Below are 15,796 nucleotides of genomic sequence, written 5' to 3' on the forward strand. Positions count from 1 at the left end.
GTCAAATTAGCACCATATCTCTAATTATAAGGGTATGGGTGAAAGTGTGTTGTTTATTAAATTACAAATTGATCCTTCCCTTTACTGTTACGCAACGCACCGTGTTTCCTCTCTTTCGCTGTCGTCTTCTTCCTGACACGATCGCCGCTCCACACGAGGACAAAATTAAACTCCTCGCTCCTCGTCGCCTACGTTCCGACACCCCTCGCAGGCTATCGCAGCCTTTTCCGCCTTCTATGAGTTCAATCTTTTCCCTCTCTCTCCCATCCCCGAAATGTCGCCATTGGCTTGCCATGGCGAGACTCCCGAGGCGGAGAACCACACTTCGCTGACCTCCGTGACGCCCCCACCACCGCCACCGCTAGATCACACGCCTCCCAGCGACTTGGCGATGGCTTCCTCGCCGATCCTATTTAACCCGAGGTGCCCCATCCGCGGCTCCCCAGGCATAGGCGCAGACCCCGGTCCTAGATCGCTCCGATAGCCCCGCGGGGTTAAGGTTATGCCGGGCGGGCAATAAAGGTGCCATTTTTATTGCTCTGTGTTGGGAACCGTCCGAGCAGTGTTGTCGCCGTCTCTTTTTTCTTCATCTTCTTTGACTCTGAATTGACAAATGCCCTCCTTCTCATTGTCTTGCCGACGCCATTGATCTTTCTTGGAGATCGTCAGGAGGGGTAAACTTCTTACTAAATTTTCAATTTTGTGTTTGTTTCTCTCTTGCGCGTGCGTGTGTTCCAGTAATCCTCTTCTACTTTTTTTTTTTCATGTTTCTTCGGTACTTTATCCAAAATTAGGATCCTGTGTTTTTTTCCCGATTCCTTGCTCGTTAATTGAACGTTAGTTTCAGCATATTCTCTGATTTTCGTTCTGTTCTCTGACACTGTTCAATTTGTAGAATTTGGAATGCTTCAAGTAGGAAAAGAAACTGTCAGCTGGGAGGGCTTCTGGTTGGTACGAAAGTTGTAAAAGAATGACCGAGACGAGAAGGCATTCTGTCGATATCCCTTTATCTAGAACCCTTGTGGCTCTCAAGAGAGTACGATCGTTGAGAGATCCTGATACGAGTTCACTGAGCAAGATCGCTGCTTTAGTCGACAATATCGTTTTGGAAACCAGCTCTTGCAATGGCGTTATTATTGGATCAACCAATGGGGGCAGCAAGCAGAGTCTTGCACAAAGAGACGACATTCGTCAGTTGCAAGGTGCTAAATTGGATCCAGCGAAGCACAGCTTGTCGTATTTCCATCCTTTGGTTCCTGATGCATCTGCAACTAGATCAGTTAAGAACGCGTGTGTTCATGGGTCCTGTAGTGGCAATATGTGCAGATCCCTAGACTCAAAGTTGATGCCTTCTTGTACCGATTGCCTGGAAGAAGAACTAGATTTGGCTCACAACGACAAGTTCCAACAACTTGAAATGATACGCTCTTCATCCTTAAAGCAACCTTTATATGGAGGATCATATTGCAGCAAAGAAATTGATCTTATGTGCAATGCAGAAACTCAATGCGCATGTAGCGTTGGATCTTGTAGACGTGCCTTGTGCCGTAAACCAATTGACCCTACTACCGAAGAGTGTGATCTTGCTTTCCTAAAAAATGCTACGGGTGTACACAACCGCCACTGTTCTAGAGTATCGAAATTCGATGGTCTAAAGCATCCTTCTCATGTCGAAGTTCGGGAATTTCAGTTGAATTCTCAATTTGATAAAGAATCTGTTTTTGGTGGAAGTGTTCCATCAGAAGAGGAAACCATGAGCTTAATTGAAAAATATAAGCCTAAAATGTTCCATGAGCTAGCAGGACAAAGTGAGGTAACTCAGTCTCTATTAGATGCCATTTTGAGAAGAAAAATAGCACCAATTTACCTTTTCCAAGGTCCTAGAGGTACAGGAAAGACCTCAGCTGCTAGGATCTTTGCAGCTGCTTTGAATTGCCACTCCCACGAGGAACGTCGGCCTTGTGGATCTTGCCAGGATTGCAAACTTGTGTTCACAGGTAGGAACAGGGATGTTGCGGAACTAAATGCTTCAGAAACTAATCATCAAGAGTGGTCGAAGTTCCTTTCAGAAAGTGTTCTTGCTCCACGTTCCACGCGCTTCAAAATTTTCATCATTGATGAGTGCCAGCTTATTGAAAGGAGTATATGGTCTGCCATTTTCAAGACCATGGAGAAGCTTTCCAAACATGCTGTTTTTATTATGATTACTTCTGAACTGGATAAGTTGCCTTGCGTGACTCTGTCTTTGTGCCAAAGGTATCATTTCCTGAAATTAAAGGATCATGATATAGTTAGCAGATTGCAAAAAATATGCATGGAAGAAGAATTAGAAGTTGAGGAGGAGGTGCTTATTTTTCTCGCGAAGGAATCAAGTGGTTCCCTTCGCAATGCAATAGCAACACTTGATCAGCTCGCTTTGCTGGGTAAAAGGATAACATCATCTCTTGCTTTTGATCTTGTAAGTCATCAACTCATTTTAAGGTCAAGTTTGTGCACTTGTGACCAATGCCGAAACAAGGAAGATAAACTTAATCATCTTTGTTGTTCAGATGGGAGCCATTTCTGAAGCTGAGTTGCTCAAGCTGCTTCAGGCAGCACTATCTTCAGACACTTCTAGTACTGTTAAAAGGGCAAGGGAGCTTATGAGCACTGGAATTTGTCCGATGAAGTTGACGTCTCAGCTAGCAAAAATTATTACTGATATTCTTTCTGGTGGATGTGGATCCGTCGGTTCCAAATCCAGTAAGTGCACACACAATTGCTGTTTTCTATCTTCCTCTATATCCAATAATGCATACTTATTGATGATCACTATGTAAACAAAATAGTAATTTAGATTACCATCATGCACAGCACCATATTTCTATTAAATGTGTTTATATCTGAAGTTTGTGAAACATGATTTCTAAGATTCACAAATTGACAAATACAACTAAAAGAACTTAGTTGTTGCATTAATTTCTTAACAATTATTTTAATTTTGCTTTCAACGTATATTAGAAAATTAATCAGTTAGTGAAAGCATGCTATGTTTTTATACATACATGTTCATCTTCGCCTTGAAAAACTACCTTTGCAGTTGCTGGAGCCAGTAAGGAGAAACTGACCAACGCATTGAAAATACTGGTTGAAACTGAAAAGCAACTCAGAACTTCGAAGGATAAATCTACATGGCTCACTGCAGCTCTTCTTCAGTTTAATACAGGAGAATCATTTCCCCCATCCAGAATGAATGATTCTATGGTATCTCAAAAATTTGCTCACTCAACAGGTAGTAGTGTAGTATTTTCCCCATCTGTACAAATTTGTTCATTGCTAAGAATCACTTATTTGTTCTATGCAGATGACTGTAAGTGTTTGTGCACATCACCTAAGGAGAGTGTAGAAAGTTCTACTTTTTGCGACAATGAGTTATCCACTTTAGAAAAGAATTATGATGAAGCAGAAATGAAATACATATGGCATAAAACCATTGAAAATTGCCAATCAAAATCACTAAAAAGCTTCTTATGGAAAGAGGGAAGGTTGTCATCTATTCTGGTGCATGAAGGTAAAATAAATTGTAGTCTTGATTTTGCTAAATATAAGTTGATGATTATATTATCAGATGTTTCAAAGCTTATTGTTTGTTTTCTGGTTGATTACTTCTTAGTTGCACTTCCATAATTTGTTGCTTTATGCATGGTGTCTTGATAAATTAATTGTGAATGTTTAGGCTCGACGCTTGCCGATGTAATATTTCGTGATCCTGATCACGCCCTTAGGGCGGAGGAATTCCGGGAAGTGATTGTAGCTTCTCTTGAAAGCATTCTCAGTTGCAATGTGGATGTTCGAATCAGTCTTGACCCGATAGTTACAGTTAAGGCTTCCAGAAAGAAATCATTCAGATTTTTATGCTGTTCTAGTGCAAGGCAAAAGGCAGCATATTCATCTGTAAAAGGTACAACACTTTGTGGACTACAATTGTGTTGTCGCTTGCCCTTGGATTACCAAAAACAGGGAAGTAACAAGGAAATTAACAAACTTTCTTCCCCTAGGAAAAAGGAGAAGACATGTATCATGGCTCTATTATATTTTAAATCAAAGAATAGTTGAAGTTCTCTTCAGTAAGAAAGGTTGCTCCTGAAATCAATGGAGTTGAAATACCTACATTTGCTTTTTCAATTCAAATGAACCCATTAAGTATAGAGCTGAAGGAGAGAAGGTGAGTGACTAATGATACTTTCTATGTTTTCTTTTGATCCGAATGCATCTTTTATTTTTTTCAAAAAAAAATTGTATTTTGCATTAAACTGCCACATTTTGGTGGAATCTACTATCTTGTTCTCTGATTAATCTGATGTAGATTTTGCTTGAATCTGAAACACAAAGAGGTTAACATTTTGATCCTGTATTCTATTTTTGCTTTCAGAAGTTATGCAAAGTTTTCAATTTTGATGTTGCATCGTTTTGGTTGGATATTAAACACAACTTCTCATGAAATCAAATCATATTTCAGGTTTAACACTGCATAAGTTTAGAAGAATAATCTTGTGCTGATAAAGTAATAATCTATTTGTAGTGAAAAATTTAGGGTAAAAATCAAAAGGACGTCCCAAATTAATAGAAACATTTATCCCTTAAAAAAAAAAATAAATCAAATGAGCATTTCTCCTATAATTTTATCTTGAGAATATCCTTAGATCCAATATTATTAGAGAAGTTATTTGATAATTTCTACATCATGTAAAAGCTAATCAGTAGCTATTATAATGTGTTAAAAGTGGATTTAAGAGGTAGGATTTATATCGTATAGAAGCTATTAAGTAATTTCTATAATGTATAAAAGCTATTCATTAACTGCCACAATATATTTAGGATGAGTTTAGTGTTTAAGGTTTAGGGAGCTATGTAATAGCTTTTACAACTATTTTAAAATGATTTTGATTAAGTTTAAATAATATTTTGATATAAAAGTACTTAGATATCTTAAATTTTAAACTCTAAATCTTAAATCTTATATTCTACACGTTGTAGCAATTACTAAGTAATTTTTACACTATATAAATCTTAAATTCATTCTAAACATATTGTAATAGCTATTGGATAACTTTACATAATATAGAAACTACTCAGTAATTATTACATGTTATAGAAGATACCTTACAATACTTCTATACGTTATAGAAGTTATTCGATGGCCAATGGTAAAGCCACATTATAGCCTACCTAGGGTTTAGCTCGAGGAAGACAACTCGGGGGCCTGAGATTAGGGAGATTAACCCAGCTGGCTTTGTCTTTATGGGTACCTTTTCCAATAACGCTAGATAAAAGATATTTTTGAGATAAAATCATGGTTGAGGTGTTTTTTTTATGATTTGTAAAATTTAGGACGACTTTTTTATTTTTTTTGCCCAAAAAATTTTGTGTCGTTGAGGGGAGATCTGAACTTGGATGTTTGTTCAAAAACTACAGTGGTCAGAGGATAAAAAATTCAAAACTTTTAATGAAGTTTAAATAATATTTTGTATAATAAATAATATCTTGTACAGAATCAATTTTTTATATGTTGTAAATAGCTATGAGTATTATTTTAATTTTTTTGAAAAAGGAATATTTTTTAGAAAAATAATAATAAAGGGTATTATTTAGCTTTTCCGCTAATTTTTTTTATATAAAATGCTGTTTAATTTTTTCTCTATTTTTTTTGGTAACGTATCTTTCAAAATATAATCTTATATTCACCCATCCTTACCCAACTCCCTAATAAAAAGTGGGCCCCGCTAAAACTGACCAATGTAAGTGAAGGTAAAAGAGCAAGGGAGTAGAAGAATAAATTGATTAGTTTCGGTAATCTCGTACTCCCGCCGTTGGCTGCCCTAATTATAATAATGCCTCCGCCGTCACCTCGTTCCTTCACAATTCACGCCCTGTCCCTTCTCCGCCCTCTTTCTCTGCCTCCCTGCGATGCCGGCGATAACCTCGACTTTGGCCGCCGCCGCCTCTCCTGGCGGAGGATCAATCGAAGCCGAAAACGAGCCGTTGCTGGCGGAGAATCCCGACCGCTTCTGCATGCTCCCCATCACCTATCCCTCCATCTGGGAGTTCTACAAGAAGGCGGTGGCCTCCTTCTGGACGGCGGAGGAGGTGGACCTCTCGGCCGACCTCCCCCACTGGCAGCACCACCTCTCCGCCGACGAGCGCCATTTCATCTCCTACGTCCTCGCCTTCTTCGCCTCCTCCAATGGCATTGTCGTCGAGAACCTCGCCAGACGGTTCATAGTCGACGTCCAGATTGCCGAGGCCCGCGCCTTCTACGGCTTCCAGCTCGTCATCGAAAACATCCACTCCGAGATGTATGCCCTTCTCCTCGACACCTACGTCAAAGACCACGAGGAAAAGTCGCGCCTTTTCCACGCCGTCCACACCGTGCCCGCCGTCGCCCGCAAGGCGGACTGGGCCCTTCGCTGGATCGAATTCTCCGGCTCATTCGCCGAGCGTCTCGTCGCCTTCGCCTCCGTCGAGGGCATCTTTTTCTCCGGCTCCTTCTGCGCCATCTTCTGGCTCAAGAAGCGCGGGCTCATGCCGGGTCTCGCTTTCTCAAACGAGCTCATCTCCCGCGACGAGGGACTCCACTGCGATTTCGCCTGCCTCCTCTACTCCCTCCTCCGCAACAAACTCTCCGAGGACAGAGTCCGCGCCATCATCGCCGACGCCGTGGACATCGAGCGTGAGTTCGTCTGCAGCGCTCTGCCTGTGGCCCTCGTCGGTATGAACGGCGACCTCATGAGCCAGTATATCGAATTCGTAGCAGACCGCCTGTTTGTGGCGCTGGGCCACGGCAAGATGTACGGTGCGGCCAACCCCTTCGACTGGATGGAGCTCATCTCGCTGCAAGGGAAGACCAATTTCTTCGAGAAGAGGGTGAGCGATTACCAGAAGGCTTCGGTGACGTCGAGCTTGAACGGCAATGGAGGAGCCAACCACGAATTCAAGCTGGACGAAGACTTCTGAAGGCTTCCAACTGCTAGTTTTGGGGATCGCAATGCTTTGTTTCTTCTGGATCGTATAGTGCTCGACGAAATGCCTAGGTGGGCTTTCTGCTCATCAACTTTCAATAAGCTACATGTTTGAAGAAATGCTTAAGAGATGGTTTGCTCAGTTTATTGCCCAGAAATGAATGGCACATGCTCGCCCATTTCAATTTAGGTGAAACAAAGGGACATGCAACTAATGCTCAAAAGAGAGTGTCTAAGTTCCCATGTGACTTATCAAACACTTTGCACCAAACCACAAGTATTAAATGAACAATATTCAAGGCCAATTCAAACTTTCAAGCTTCCTAAAAGTGAGTTCATATCTGATACCCTAGATCATACAACACAACTAAAAGAAACACTTTTATGGTCGACTAACATGACGGTAACGACGGTGAGGGTCATGCGGTAGTAGGCCAATCCTTTCGAATCTCAAAGTAGTAGTCCATGTCTAAATAACACTTTCCATCATCATCCACAAACTGAAACAAAAAGACCAAAAAAAGGGGGAAGTGTATGATAACTCTCATTTTTTGTTTGTTTCTATTGTTTGAAGATGACAAGAATGAGAAGAAAATGTCGTAGATTTTACCTTTGTTTTCGCGGAATAGGATCCCCTTGCAAAGTAACCGGAAGGGGTAGACTCTTCTTCCAATTCGAATGTGTAAGGCTCCTTTTGAGGACTGAATGTTCCCAACATAACTTTGTTCTTTGCAACTACACCAAGGAGGCATCATACAATGCAATATAATATTTCGATATGCAAAAACATGAAATAGAATGGAAAGATATAGGATGAACCTTTCACTCCGGTCTTCCAAACAATGTTGGTGTATCTAAGGCCGGAAACAATGTTATTAGAGACGGTGAAGCAAAATTTGAGGTGGTAGCGACAACCATCCTTGAGTGCAAATGCAAAACCCTTTGAATCAGGCACAAAAGGAATAGGTAAAACTAAATCCGAATGATCAGGAATTATTATGGTCAGTTCTTGAAACTTTACATCCGGATCCAATGTCTCTGAAAAGATAACATATAAAGTCTAGATTAGATATGAATGTATAGAAATCCATCAAAATTGTTTTTTTCTAAATAATTAACTACCTCCAACTTCATTGATATCAATGCTTCCAAGGAGTTGCTCTTTCCATTTCCTCAAACTCTCATCATCCTGAAAAAATGGACATGCATTTTTATACCATAGATTTTGTCTAAGAAAAAGGACTTAAAGTGTGCACCTTATCCATCTCAAGTTGTTCCTTGAGTGCAATTTGCGGGCCAAGAGCAATGGCTCGCTTTTCATCATCATCGTCGTCACAACCACCATCCTCATTGTCCATGGAGGCAATAGAGGCATGGCTTGACTTGCAATCCATCTTCTCCTCATGCTCACCGGATGCCCTCTCCTCTTCCTCCTCCTCCTCCTTGTGCTTGGAGTTGTCCATGAGTAGTAGAGTTGAAATGAAGGCCTATTGAGCTATGGGGAGAGAACTCAAAACAACACAAAATAATCTTCTTCTCAATCTCCTCTCCTTCACACTTAATGAATTTGCACACACACAATGAGAGAGAGAGAGAGAGAGAGGTTTTTTGAATGGAGGAGAAAGCAAGTGAAATTGTGATAAATAAAAAAGGTCTCTTGTTCCTCACTAAGATTTTGGCGATTGGGAATAGAATAAGGAAGAGTTGGTTGGTAGTTAATGGGATTTATTAAACTTAAAGCACAAGAGAGAAAAAATGGCTAAGTAAAGAAAGGAAAAGGGACAAGTGGTGGGAGAGCATGAGCTCCAACTCTTCTCCCTCCATTCATTTGCATAATTATTAGATTTTTATATATATATAAAAACCTATTTGGGATATATTTGAATTTAAATATGCTATTTATTTTTGTTAGTTTTAATTAAATTAGTTAGTTTATAGTAAGAACATACATCTCGTGAAAAGGCAACGTGTGTCATTATGTTCTGTTCTTGGTTGGTAAAAATCATTTAAATTTCCAAGAAATTCACACAAATCTTGCCTTGGCATTCATTGGTCACATTTAATTTGAAGAAATACATCTCGTGATCAATATTAAATTATTGGATTGAATTTCTACTTGAATTCTCCAGTAAGGTGAGTTTATAGTGAAATTTCAAACCCGTTCTTTCATCGTGGGGCTACTAATTAATAATGTAGCATCCAAAAAAAAGTTATTGGAGGTTTTTTGATAGGGAAAAGAGTGATATATTTTTATGTTTTTGATATGGCCTTGAGGTAGCATATCGGAGACTATAAAAAAATTCATATAGAGCTCTAATTATTGGAGATGTCCTTAGATTCGGGACCAGGAAAATAAATTTTTATTAATTTCTCAACTCTTTAAAAAGACATCTGAGTGAGATTTTTAGCTGATTTCAATCTTTTATCCACCAAAAGTACTTTTGTTGCCAGCTTAATCCTCAAGATTAGATCAGTAAGAGAGCCAAGTTTCCTGCAATTATTTTGCTGATAAATTGTTTGTAAGAAACAGGTACTTATAATTTGGTGACTGACATCATTTATCACATATAGATTTTATTACTGTAAATCCTGATATAATCAAGCCATACAGGTTCAATGCCCCTCTCAAAGTCAGTTCTTGCAGCAAAGATTGCAACTGAAACAAGAACCAGAGAGAAGGCAACTGCACCTCACTGTAGCCAGAACCCATTCATGTTCATGGTGCTGCTGAACCCATCACATCCAATATGAGCTACATGCAGCACATCTGTGGGCAAACTTATCTCCATATCTGCCTCCTCTTCCTTGTAAACCAAGTGTGACAAGCTCTTGATCATCTTCTGAAACCCCAAAGAGATGCTGAGTTTCGGAAAAGGAATAGCACCGAATGCGCTTTTGCTCTTCTCAATTGTGTGCATTGTGCAATCTGTTTGCTGCTTCTTTGGCTGGTTTTGATTCTCGCAGACTGACACGCTCGACATAGAGACACAGGGAGTAGAGAAGCGAAGGATAGTGAACCGATCCATTGCTCGGTCTCTCTTGTTACTGTAAAATGATCCCCAGAAGGGTGTGTTATATCTGGATGTGTCATGTGTGTGTGGCTTTGTTGGCAAGCATGAAAGGTTTCATCCAAGTTTGGTGAGGAGGGAAGACATTATGTTGGTTTGGTAGCTTTTAAGTTGCACCTCTCTTCAGGGCCAAGAATTAACCCTCCTTGCTTCCTGGTGCTGCCTCACCACCAACTACACATGCATCAAAAGTTCAGATCAGAAACAATCTTTTACTCTTCAAGAGAGATGAATGATGTCTCAATCTTTCAGAAGCAGATAAAAGCATCTAAACTAGTAAATTCTGAAGCAAAATCAGATTCTGAGTACTGAACTAATTGACTGAACTTACTGACAGAATATGGTCTAAGGGATCGACATTCTGAAGCAAAACCACCATAATGCAGAAACTAAAGGCAGCTGGAATCAAAGATCAAGATGAACCCAAACCTGGGACATATATGTTATCAATAAGGAGTCAGGTAAGGCATAGCAACGACATCAACTGACTCAATTCTGATTGGTTTATCCCAAACCTGGGACAGCTCTTCATCTGTCATCTCCCTTTCTCTTTCTCTTGTTACTTGTTGTTGTAAGAATCATCTTCTTCTTCTTTTCCAAAATACCTCTAGAATTTAAAACTTATCAAAATTACTTTGAATTTTCAGACTCTCTAAGGATGAAAATATAGTTAAAAGATGAACCAGACTTGTTTCCTGGGCGCCTCCCTCTGTTGGCCACCATCTTTAACTGCTACCTCCATGATCGATCGCAAATGTTCCTCGAGTTCATGGGGAGGAGAGGGTTTAAGGAAACGCAGACGAAAAAGCTAACAATGGAATGGGAGATGAATGTGCTCGATTAGTCTTTTTAGAAGGATTCAGTGAAAAAGTGTTATTTTGATGCAGAAAGTGTGATGTATTTGTGATGGTGGATTGCATTCTGTTTAAATGACCTAAAATTAGATAAAGGATGCGATCTTGTCCGAACTATGAGTTGATGAAAGCTGGGAACATGACATTCTCTGCTGGCTCCGCGTAGATGTCGGGATGAGGTGGACCTCCGGTGAACCTGCAACAAACTCGAGCCGGGAAGGGGTTACCGACGACAACCCTCCGACGCTCAAGTCAGGCGGGAACTGAGCGGCCGCTCGGCCCAATCAGCTGTCGTATGTGGATTCCTGAGCGTCGAAAACTCGAACCTTAACCGAGTTATCTCCTTGCCGACCTGGCCTCCTGCCGCGGCCGATCGGCAAGGTGGCCTCCCGCTCGGCTCACCTTTTACGTCGATCGTCTCGACCTTGACCTCCATATGTCATTAACCTCTGTCCGTAAGGGACCCCACCTTTGCTACCGGATCATGATGAATTCCTGATCGATCAATTCCATAACCATCTGCATACTTGTGAGCTTCTGGCATTTGGTTGCGGCTTGAGTAAGAGCTCGAGGCCGTTGCACGTCTCTCTCGAGATTCATGCCTCTCAATTGAGTGATTCCTCGACCGATTTGAGTATCATCGTTTGACGAAGGCAGCTTCAAGAAAGGTTGGATTTTGACTCAAAGGAATGCTCTCAGAGCACCCCCGTATCGCCTGGTCACCTTATAAATTTGGGGATCTTCTCAAGGTTAGGGATGATGGTGAGGTGGCGCCGATGGAAGGAGATCGCTGCTGCTCAACGAGCTCGCTCGTGGTGGTCAGTAGCTGGCGAAGCCACTATTGTCCCTTTCTTATGCTTCAGAAAGTAATAAGAGTACAATGCATTGTCCTTTTCGACGGAATCAAATAGCCAGTTAAACATTATGCTAGAGAACTCCAAAGAAGGGATTCTCCATGGCTGAGTGAAGCTGTGACAGAGCAGCATTCAGCACAGTCAAGTCGACTTTGTCCCTGGGCAAATACAGATACTTGTCCCCTTCGACCTTCTCAAATCCACATAGCTCGAGAAACTCCATGCCTCCCTTCAGTCTGCCAACTCTATCCTGTTGAAGATCACAGGAAAGCAGAGCATTAGCTTTGCACCTTGGTGAAGTTGTGGGTTTCTGGTTGTACCTGGAAGTTGAGGTTACCGAGTCGAATCTTCCTGAACTTCTCCTCCTCTGGATTCTTGGCGACATTGCGCACGTAGATAGCAAGAGTGGCAAAAGCTTTCTGAACTCCAGCACCATCATTCTACCATATCAAATGCACATCCATGTGTAATGGATGGAGGTCATAAAACTATGGTGTTTAAATGTTTTTCTAACACTTTGGAAGCTCAGAAAGTAACAATATGATTCCACAAAGTCAAATAACAATTGTAACCTTGTGATTCTTCTTAAGAGAACGTAAGCAATCCCTCATGTGCTCTGCCCTTGCAGTAGGCTTCACATGTATGGATCCCTGCATAGCTCAGAATTCAAAGGTCAGCACGAAGTTTCAGTTTTCAGATTTCAAACTAACATAATTAATACAATTTCATTTACCTTATTTTCCTGCACAGAAAGCGCATGTTTTGCAACTGCAGGGTCTTGGGGCTGCGATCGCAGCTGTCTTCTTCTTTCTGCCTGAGTTATGTAGATATTGTGTGAGCATAGAATATGATAGACCAAAGAGAACTGACTGAAAAACATAGTCATAACCTTGTCCTCCTCCAATTTTTGGCGGATCCTTTCCCTTGCTCTCTTCTCCTCCTCTTTCTCTACCTTCCGCAATAGCAAATTTCTGCATGAAAAGGGAAGAAAAGAACTACCTCTTAAATGGACAATTATAGAGGAAGGAAAAAAGAATTTTTCATTGGATAATAGAATGCCAATTCAAATAGGCACAGGCCTTTTTCTTTCATTTTCCTCGTTAATTCGCGTTGCTTCCTGAAGCTCTTTGCCTGCCCGTATTCTTTCCTACACATAATAGTTACAGAAAGGTGAGTTGACAGATGAACTGGCACACTTGCCCTGGAAGAATAAGATTCATAAATGTGAACACTGCAATAAAATGAAGCTGACATCAAAGAATGTTTGATTTTGGCTTTACTTTCAATATCTCAGATCAAACAAATCCCAATAAGTGATCTCAATTAGGCCAGTTTGCAATGGATTGCCAGTGGTGGGGTTGGAAGCACAAATTTATTGAAATTATTGAGGCATAAGCTTGCATTCATAATTTCAAATGAGTTAACCATTAAAAATGGCAAATACCTTCTCTCTTTCTCTTTGCAATCTCTGTTCCTCTACATCTCTATTCTTGCGAGCAAGTTCCCTATGAAAATAAATATTCCATTTTAGAGAAAAGATACAATGTATAATTCCTGACCATTGATTTTGTTATGGAAATGACATTGGCATAACATAGACTGTTTGAAATGGAAGAAGTAGATATTTTCAAAAACACTAGCTAGGTTAACTCTTGAATCAGAAATGTCATATAACAAACCAAAAGGTTAAGTGGTAGCATTTACAGACCGTAGTCGCTCTAGTCTTGTTCTCACTTCATCCGGGGTCATCCATGACGTTCCATTTTCAATTTGGACATTGACATGGACCTGAAAATTACTATAAGATGTTAGCCAATTTTGAACGTAAACGATATAAAATTTTCTTTGCCCAGTATTAGCTAACTACTGACCTTTCCAGAACAAAAATGAAGTCGAAAGAGATTCAGTGATGCCCATAAATTAATAATTAATTTGATTTTGGCAAAGAGCAAGTAATTTTTCTTAGAAAAACATAAGATGTAAATTATCATTATATTCAACATCACGGGACGCTGTGAATTTTTTCACTAATTGAAAAATAAAGCATCAACAATCACTTATTGGAGCATATCTCATCTTTCAGACAAATAAAAAAGGTTTTTGAAAAAATTATAAAGAATCAACTATAAATCACCAAAGAGGTATAACGTCTGTAAAAAAGGAAGAAAATTTACCATGCATGCATAGAATATGTGGAACAAAATGAGGCTCTAGTTCTTGAGCAGCATTTGTTACATCTGACAGTTTTTTATAATGAGGGATCAAAAGAAATGGTAGCATGTCACAGATATAGATATTTCATCATTCTCAAGACAAGAAATAAGGAGAAAGAACAACTACAGGGTAAATTTAAAGTTAATCAAAATCTGACACCCCCATACCAAAGGAATTTCATCAATATCCCGGTCGTTTTCATGTTCTAGAAGCCAGTCTATCGCTGCCTCAGTAGTTGAATTACCTGAAATTACAAAAAGGAGTTTATCTTACAGGAAGTATTAAATCATAACTGAAGCTCTCAAACATCTCCCTTAACCCCCAAAGCACAATTAATGAGCATTGCATAAATAGAATGGGAATCGGACAATAGATGAAAATTGAAGAACAAAAAAGTATCTTAGTACTGACCAGAAAAATGAAGGGCTCTTATAGCACGGACAGTTGGAAATCCCATTGACTCGAGCTCTTCAAGCATTTGCTTGTTAACTTCCGGTACAGCCATTTCTTACGAATGGTAAACCTTCATCGGCAGAAACGACGCTTAACAAAGATCAAAGTAAATAAGTAGGGAAAAAAAAATTCCTACAAAAGTTAAGAGATTGCCTCCGATTCACAATGCAGGGCGTCAATAGTGGCGTCGCCGCGCGAGGAAGAAATGAGATGGGAGGAAGCCATCGGAGGAAGATGGAGACTCTTGAGAGAGAAGGGACCGCCGCCCTCCGCTTGCCCTCGCCCTTCCTCCGATTCTTGCCTTCGCGCAGAAGTGCTGGCATCGTGTTTCGCTCTCTTTTGAGGGATTCCCCGGAGGAAAGTGCACATTCTTTTCCTATAGTTTATGTAGACTAATTTGCCTTTATTTAGTAACTAATACCAGATTAATATTATACAATCAGAAAAAAAACGTTTTTAAATTTAATTGTTTAAAAGAATTTTCTAAAAATGTTTTTATATGTCCGAGGAAGTTTTTTCCAACTCCATATACAAATATGGTATACTGATTGATGCGGTGATGAGGATCCATTCAGTGGATGGTCATAGTTATGATGGAGGTCAAAGGTCAAAGTTAGGGTGATTAATATCCTTGTATCACCGGTCGGTTGGACGGATCACTCGTCCGACCAGGATAGAGAAGGTCTGATTCAACATTATCACAACTCGACCACATACCGAGCTTCTAACACTCAGATAAGTGTGTCGGTGAGGCACACGCCGAGCGACCAACCCGCTCAGACTTACATCAAATTTTGAAATCAGCCCAGCGGAGCCACGATCGAGTAAATTACATTCAAAACGGAACTCGGACAGTGGGTGGTTCGCCGAGCGACCATCCCCCTCGACTTGAGAACGATAGCATCCGGACAACTGATGATTAGTCGAACGGCTCATCCGCTCGGCCTAGTAATGGACAAAAGGAGGATCTGTGATATCCTTCTGAGAGCTCGTGCCACCGACAGATGCCATGATAGGCGGCATAGTCAGATAGTGGATCGTACAACGGAAGCTTTCATTATTACGTCAAAGATATGCTCGGATTATTAACATATATTGTCAGGAACACTTTCTTGATATGTCTTTTCAAGAGAATCTTTGAAAAATATGCACACCTCGAGAAGCATGCACGCGCGCCCTCGGAGCCCTATATAAAGAGCCCCAAGCTTCAACAAAAGTATGCTAATTTTTATTGTAGTTACTATTAATCCGCTTCTCTTACTCCGCTTTCTTGCTTCCCCACCACCGGTGACTGACTTGAGTGTCGGAGAATCATCGTCGAGAGGACTCAGCACTGATGCTATTATGATTGCAAG

At 40.5% G+C, this 15,796-nt stretch overlaps 4 protein-coding genes across 4 annotated transcripts; 2 read left to right on the plus strand and 2 right to left on the minus strand.

Moving 5' to 3' along the window:
* The first annotated feature begins 105 nt into the window (after positions 1–105).
* On the plus strand, positions 106–4,366 carry LOC122055331 (protein STICHEL-like 2). Its single transcript, XM_042616709.1, has 6 exons — positions 106–674; positions 896–2,458; positions 2,550–2,742; positions 3,080–3,271; positions 3,344–3,550; positions 3,716–4,366. Exons 2-6 carry the CDS (start codon positions 971–973, stop codon positions 4,093–4,095), a joined length of 2,460 nt encoding a protein of 819 aa, XP_042472643.1. The 5' UTR covers positions 106–674; positions 896–970; the 3' UTR covers positions 4,096–4,366.
* Positions 4,367–5,854: 1,488 nt separating this feature from the next.
* On the plus strand, positions 5,855–7,187 carry LOC122055332 (ribonucleoside-diphosphate reductase small chain-like). The gene has a single exon (XM_042616711.1). The coding sequence runs from the start codon at positions 5,947–5,949 to the stop codon at positions 6,991–6,993; it is 1,047 nt and encodes a 348-aa protein (XP_042472645.1). The 5' UTR covers positions 5,855–5,946; the 3' UTR covers positions 6,994–7,187.
* A 106-nt stretch (positions 7,188–7,293) lies between these two features.
* On the minus strand, positions 7,294–8,651 carry LOC122055333 (rho GDP-dissociation inhibitor 1-like). The gene is made up of 5 exons (XM_042616712.1): positions 8,255–8,651; positions 8,121–8,187; positions 7,818–8,036; positions 7,609–7,733; positions 7,294–7,498 (listed from the first exon to the last, which is right to left on the minus strand). The coding sequence occupies exons 1-5, from the start codon at positions 8,459–8,461 to the stop codon at positions 7,418–7,420; spliced, it is 699 nt and encodes a 232-aa protein (XP_042472646.1). The 5' UTR covers positions 8,462–8,651; the 3' UTR covers positions 7,294–7,417.
* A 3,082-nt stretch (positions 8,652–11,733) lies between these two features.
* LOC122055335 (UBX domain-containing protein 1-like) lies at positions 11,734–14,827 on the minus strand. The gene is made up of 11 exons (XM_042616716.1): positions 14,595–14,827; positions 14,400–14,511; positions 14,156–14,232; positions 13,483–13,562; positions 13,219–13,279; positions 12,854–12,921; positions 12,664–12,745; positions 12,508–12,588; positions 12,347–12,424; positions 12,095–12,214; positions 11,734–12,024 (listed from the first exon to the last, which is right to left on the minus strand). The coding sequence occupies exons 2-11, from the start codon at positions 14,491–14,493 to the stop codon at positions 11,848–11,850; spliced, it is 918 nt and encodes a 305-aa protein (XP_042472650.1). The 5' UTR covers positions 14,494–14,511; positions 14,595–14,827; the 3' UTR covers positions 11,734–11,847.
* Between the last annotated feature and the right edge of the window lie 969 nt (positions 14,828–15,796).

Source organism: Zingiber officinale, chromosome 3B (assembly GCF_018446385.1).
Source record: "Zingiber officinale cultivar Zhangliang chromosome 3B, Zo_v1.1, whole genome shotgun sequence".
Taxonomy (NCBI): Eukaryota; Viridiplantae; Streptophyta; class Magnoliopsida; order Zingiberales; family Zingiberaceae; genus Zingiber; species Zingiber officinale.

Excerpts from the sequence above, each read along its gene's own strand:
- LOC122055333 (XM_042616712.1), bottom strand. The coding sequence starts at position 8,461 with ATGGACAACTCCAAGCACAAGGAGGAGGAGGAGGAAGAGGAGAGGGCA. Across the intron at positions 8,188-8,254 it reads AACAACTTGAGATGGATAAG|GATGATGAGAGTTTGAGGAA; the intron begins GTGCACACTTTA and ends CCATTTTTTCAG. Across the intron at positions 7,499-7,608 it reads CCTATTCCGCGAAAACAAAG|TTTGTGGATGATGATGGAAA; the intron begins GTAAAATCTACG and ends TTTTTGTTTCAG.
- LOC122055335 (XM_042616716.1), bottom strand. The coding sequence starts at position 14,493 with ATGGCTGTACCGGAAGTTAACAAGCAAATGCTTGAAGAGCTCGAGTCA. Across the intron at positions 12,922-13,218 it reads TGCAAAGAGAAAGAGAGAAG|GAAAGAATACGGGCAGGCAA; the intron begins GTATTTGCCATT and ends TATTATGTGTAG. Across the intron at positions 12,025-12,094 it reads TCGGTAACCTCAACTTCCAG|GATAGAGTTGGCAGACTGAA; the intron begins GTACAACCAGAA and ends GATCTTCAACAG.
- LOC122055332 (XM_042616711.1), top strand. The coding sequence starts at position 5,947 with ATGCCGGCGATAACCTCGACTTTGGCCGCCGCCGCCTCTCCTGGCGGA.
- LOC122055331 (XM_042616709.1), top strand. The coding sequence starts at position 971 with ATGACCGAGACGAGAAGGCATTCTGTCGATATCCCTTTATCTAGAACC. Across the intron at positions 2,459-2,549 it reads CATCTCTTGCTTTTGATCTT|ATGGGAGCCATTTCTGAAGC; the intron begins GTAAGTCATCAA and ends TTTGTTGTTCAG. Across the intron at positions 3,551-3,715 it reads ATCTATTCTGGTGCATGAAG|GCTCGACGCTTGCCGATGTA; the intron begins GTAAAATAAATT and ends GTGAATGTTTAG.